Source organism: Myotis nattereri (genome assembly GCF_964212035.1).
Source record: "Myotis nattereri genome assembly, chromosome: 9".
Classification (NCBI taxonomy): domain Eukaryota; kingdom Metazoa; phylum Chordata; class Mammalia; order Chiroptera; family Vespertilionidae; genus Myotis; species Myotis nattereri.
In genome coordinates, this window is record NC_138084.1 from 55,119,443 (window position 1) to 55,125,442 (window position 6,000).

Here is a 6,000-nt window from a genome sequence, read left to right on the forward strand (position 1 = left end):
GCCACAATGGGTTCTTAAACTGGACCGGAGGGCCGGAACAAAACCATGGATGGAGTGTTTGTGTGAACTAATATAAATTGAAAGTAAACATCATTACATAAAAGGGTACGGTCTTTTTTTTTTTTTTTTTTAGTTTTATTCATTTCAAACGGGCCGGATCTGGCCCGCGGGCAGTAGTTTGCCCACGGCTGGGCTATATGATATCTATATATACCTGTGTAGCTATCTTACAGCCTCAGTAGAGTGCATTAATAATTTCTGTTATACACTAACCATTTTCATTCATTTTCAGACCTCAGCTCCTAGCATAGTGTCTAGCATATAGTTAAACAAACACCATTAAATATTTAATGCATGAATGAATAGATATAACAGGGAATGGAGGACCTGAGCATTTTGCAAAAGCATTGAAGAGTAAATGATGTAAAAGAGGTAGAAGTAAAGTGCCATTGAATTTTATAGGAAAGTATTATTATTGGTACCTGGGGTTTGGAGTAAGAAAATGAGGGCATGGGGGGAAAGGCTAACACTTAATGCTGTTTTGGAAGATGTGACCTATGATTTGAGCCTTGAAAGAATTGTTAGGATTTTGAAAATTTAGAAAAAGACTTAGATAGGAAGCATATTGCTCAACTACATTGTTAATGCTATTTAAAGTTGTTTTCTTTATAAGCCTTGCATTATGCTTGTTTTGCAGACAATGTATTTCAAAGGCATTGAAGCAGGCAAAGTTCCCTATTTCCCCCATGCAGATACTATCATCTATTCCATCTCTACAGCAATTTGCTTCCAGGCAGTAAGTATAGCTTTTTGAAATGAGAAAATAGAATTATTTCTCTTTTTAATGTTCACTGAACCAATGGGGGGAAAATAAAGGCCTAGGAGCATTTTTATTTATTACATTTTATGCTTTTTTTGTTTTTTAGCAAGATAGCTTGCAAGTTTCAAATCATTGAACATATTAACTTAATGGGCCAGTTCCTGTTTATGAGCACAATTTTTAGGTTTAAATAGAGTGCAATTTTTATAGGTAAATTATTTAGTACCTTGGCTAGAATGGCCCAATTTAATTACACTTCTTTTAGAAAAAAGATACCATAGTCATAAATAAGAATAATTGCATTTCTACAATATTACTCAGGCAGTGAGGATAAGGGTAAAAATCTTGCTTAATAGAGGCATTGTTCAATCTCTTTAAATCCTTTAATCATTATTGATGTTAATGGTTTTAGGGCTGTTGGAAAATTTTGGGGACAGCTTTTATTTGCACTTTCAGCGCAATAACTTATAACTAGTGAAGTGCCAGCTACCTAGTGGGTATTCAGTAAATGCTTCCTGATAATACTGACTTAATTAACTCAATGATTATTTCCCAAGCAATATTTTCAAAGATGATAGTTATCAACTTAAACATAAATACATGTTTTTTATTATGGTCATCACTGTCATTTTTAAAACACAATAAGCAATAAAAATAGAGGTAAACTACTCTGTGGCCTAACACTGCTGGTAATCTTTGCCATTTACTGAAGGAAGTCTAATACCAAATACTCTCATCTTAGGCCGTCATGGAAGTTCAGAATCTGCGACCGTCTTACTGGAAGTTCCTTTTAAGGCTCACCAAGGGCAGGTAAGTGACGGAGATGTTTTAACTGATCATAGAAACAAAGTAAGATGTGTTTTTTTCATAAGAAAGATCTTGAATCTTTTGGTCTCTTTACAGGAATATTCTTTTATTCGTAAAGTAGGTTATCTAGATATAAATAAAATATGACCAACTTAATAAGAATAACATGGGGCATTCTTTTAATGAACATTATTTTGATTACTTTCCCCTATATTATTTTAGATATTTTAAGTGTTGTAGATTAATATCATGTTGATTTGCAAATTAGTTGCTACATAACATACTTAAGTCTCACTTTTAAAATGTCTGATCTCTTCTTTTTGATTAAAAATATTAAACAGCTTCATAAGAAATGATGCCTAAACAATGAACTGATTACTAATTTGGAAAAACAATGGCATTCTTTTCCCTAATAGTGTAACCATACCATCCTTTATCTTTATTATCTTACTAGTGGCCTGACACATAAAATTAGTGCAAGAGTAGGCCTTCCTTTCCCGGCTGCCGGCACCGACTTCCCTCTGGCCTCTGGCAGGCAACTGGGACCTGGGCTTCCCTCTGGCCCCTGGCAGGCAACTGGGACATGGCTTCCCTCGCAGCCCTGGCTTTGTCCAGAGGGACGTCCGGTCTAATTTGCATATTACGCTTTTATTATTATAGATTCTGTATTGTCTTTGTTAGCATTTCCTTATCTTAATCTAGTTCTTTGGGAGGCAGCTTGACCTCCTAGAATGACCACGGGCATTGGAGTCGGATAGGCCTAGGTTTGTCAGCTCTGATTCCTTTAGCTGTGTCGCTGGTGGGAAAGTTGTTTACTCTCATGAGCCTCAGTTTTTTTCTTTCAACCATGAAACAATAATACATACTTTGTAAGGTTATAGGAAAATCTAGATGTTGATAGTAGCACTTAGCACTTAATAGATACTCAGTAAATTGTTGCTGCTATTAATGTTACCACCATTAGTAGTAATAACAGAAAACAGTTGTGTAGTGCTTATTATGTCCCAGATATGGTTTTAAGATTCACACATATGTACACATACAGCTTCCATATCCATACATGTGTGTTTCACCCTTAAAATAACTATGAGGTAGGTACTGAAATCACCCCGATTTTACATATCTGAAATGCACAGAGATGTTAATAGCTTTCCAGAGTCACACAGCTAGTAAACAATGGGCCTGCAATACGCGCCCAGCAGTCTGGCTTGAGACTTCCCTTTAGCTTAGAATAATGATGCTGGCTAATGACTTAAAGGGAATTTCCCTGCTCTCTTCTCCAGAAGGAAGTGCTTTAGACAGGCCCACCGACTCAGGGTCCTTCCCACACGGCAGCTAGATCTGCATCTTTTAAAAACTTTGTATCTCTTAGGTTAGGGGACGGATAAAATGAGGGTGTGCTTTAACTCTGTTGAGCCTATTAGACTTTTGAAAACCTGTGTGCTGATTATCTTTTAATTATTAAATATTTGCTCATTTCGATGTGTTTTCTGTTGGCTGTGAGACATTAAAATCACTTATGAGAGAAATTACATTTAATATCGTTGCCTTGGTAAATGTTAGCCCATTCGTTGTTTATTTAGTTTCTTGTGATTTCATCCATCAGAAAAATGGTCATGAATGTATTTTTTTCTGTTGGCATTATCTATTAGAAAGGGTTTGAAAGAATGATGGTAATCTCTGGGGTTTCCGGCCTGGGGATTAGTATCTTCTTAAAGGTACTTCCTCACCTTGAGGAAGAGTATCAGAGAGTCTGCCGGTGAGTCTTTTGCCATGTCAGCCTTTTCTCTTTTCATCTTATAAGTCAGGTAGAGTGAATCATCTCATTTTATAAACTCATTAAATACTTGTTTACTGTGTCCTCTGTTTTACAGATTTGCTGTCATGAACCGAAAAGTCCTTGATGTTTTTGGTACTGGTGCATCTAAACACTTTCAGGATTTTATCCCTAGGTTGGATCCAAGATACACGACTGTAATGCCAGAGTTGCCCATCGAGTTTTCTTGAAGATGGCTGTAATTTATTCATTGTGTCTTAACGTTCCATTATTTTATCCTGAAGAGTTAATTATGTTGAACAAAAAGAAGGGGGCCTGAGCTTGAATTTCAGTGTTATTTCAATGAGAGATGCTCTTTTTTGTTTGTTTTTCTTACCAATCAGAAATACAGAAGCTTTTTAGGAAAGTGTTGCTTAATAATTAAGCTCCCTCTGTAGCCAGAATCTGATTCTAGATCACTATAGTGGTTGACATTATGATATATTATTGATTAAATTATGTCAACAAGCAATATTAAATAATCTATGTAAAAAATAAGATATACTTAAAATTACTTTAAACGATGATTTTAGTTCATTCCAGGATAATTCTTGGTTAAAACTGAGAATATTTCTACATTTTAGGATACAAGGCTCATGGGTACATGGATTTGGTCTGTATGTTTTTGGAACTTTTGACTTGGTAACTTGAGTAGTGAAATGCTATGGGTATGAAGTGACTCTTCACAGACAATGCTGCTTTAGTGTAGAGCGATTTAAGTGGCCGTCCTTACTGCAGGGATTCAGAGGCGGGTCTCTTACTGTCTGGATAAATGCCGTGGCATCCACACTCTTCTTCCACGGGCACCCTCATCTCTCTCCAAGGTCAGCCGGGCTATTTTGCAGCCCAGAGAACCTATGTGCTGATGGCAGATTAGGTACAAATGGAAGTTGACATAACTGATAAAATTGAAATGTATGTTTTAATCTTTTGCAGAAATATTACACTTGAATACTTAAAAGCAAGTGAAATTACTTTGAAACCTCCTGTAGGTTTATTATGCTTGCTTTCATTTATAAGGACTGAATTTTTCATAGCTAAATCTGTATGCCATTGTCGACTTTAGAAGGGATCAACATTCTCTGAAACAAAAATAGTTTGGGCAGGTTTGGCAGTTCTGTTTCCTCTCAGCTCTTTCACCTACACAGTGGATGTTTTACAACTAAAAAGTGTAAAAATCCAGTGGTTGTTCAAGAGTTCACGATATCACTAATGGCCTTCAGGTTCTCTAGCCTCTTTTCAAAAAAACCATTGTCACCGTTTTTACCCCTGTTAGAATAAAGAAGTGACAGAATCTGTCACTGCTGATTTTGAGTTAGTTCAAGACAGATGTGATTGAAAAAGCATCACTCTTAGGGTTTTTCAGAGGCTTAAGTGGTTGTGATGTCTACAGTCAATATAGTGGTGATGGTATATTTTTAAATATAATTTTGTTGCCAAAAAGTTTTAAGCCATTGTAAAATAATTATGCAGTGGGACTTGTGTCGCAACAAGAATTATAACCCAGAATTTAAAAATGCTTACTCCTCCATATTCAATTTCATCAAGCCTTGTACACTTCTGTTTACATGTAATCCTACCCTTGGTTGTTATGGAAAATTGAAACCCAACAACAAGACAGACTCTGGTGTCATGGTAACAGAGAGCGACTCTTTAATTTGGGCAAAATTTTGCATTATGGTTAACTTTTTAGAATTGATTTGTCTCTTAGGCAGGACTGTTTAAAAGATCATTTTGGTTTCAGACTTCAAAATTGATTAATAAATTAAGTTTTAAGTTTTTATTCACTGGAATCAAAATGGTGATTAGTACTGGGTTTACTTGTAAAATGGAGCATGACAGCAGGGGAGAAAGCCCTGCTGCCGGTACCTCATTTTCTCCATTTGGAAACTGTCTGTAGCATCGTTCTGCTGGTTCAAAGAAGAGACATTTTCATCCATAAGTTGTTCTTATTGACATTAAAAGGCTATGATATTGGAAGACAAATCCTACTGAACTATGATGGGGTTGGTGAAATTTTACTGGTTTAAAAGGTGCATTTTTATGATTTTTTTATTTTATTTTTTTTACACATGACAGTCATCTTTTATTTTATATAAAATGTGAAATGAAATAACCATCATGAAGCAGAATACAATAGTGAATGTACAGCTTGAATGATTACTTAACTGATTTGCACTGGTGAATAGAGAAGGCGGGTTTGACTTGATTGGGACCGACTGCGAAGTGGAGTTGTTTGAGCAAACACACAGAAAGTATTTTTGCGTTCCTGAAGACAATCAAAATGAATCTCTCTCTACCTCTAACGAATCAGGTATTGACTGACAACTTGGCATCATAAATAAAGGCAAATATATGTCTCCATTCCAAAAATATGTTTCTACTCCATTTATACGCTGAATAAATTTTGCGTATGGTAACTTCCCACCAGAACTGATTATATTAAATATTAATATGCCCCCTTACATTTCTTACATCTTTATGTCAACTGAAAAACAGAGCATTGGAGTAATTAGTAGTAGTATGGTTGTTTCATTGCCATTTCCTGTATTAATAA

At 35.7% G+C, this 6,000-nt stretch overlaps 1 protein-coding gene across 1 annotated transcript in view; it reads left to right on the forward strand.

The window, feature by feature from the left end:
* Positions 1 to 5,238, forward strand: part of TMEM135 (transmembrane protein 135) — a 216,582-nt gene extending 211,344 nt beyond the window's left edge. The window contains exons 13-15 of the mRNA XM_081100133.1: positions 698 to 796; positions 1,563 to 1,630; positions 3,502 to 5,238. Of these exons, the coding sequence (XP_080956259.1) occupies positions 698 to 796; positions 1,563 to 1,630; positions 3,502 to 3,634 (300 nt within the window). The 3' untranslated portion in view covers positions 3,635 to 5,238. The remainder of the gene's footprint in view (positions 1 to 697; positions 797 to 1,562; positions 1,631 to 3,501) is intronic.
* Positions 5,239 to 6,000: the final 762 nt, after the last annotated feature.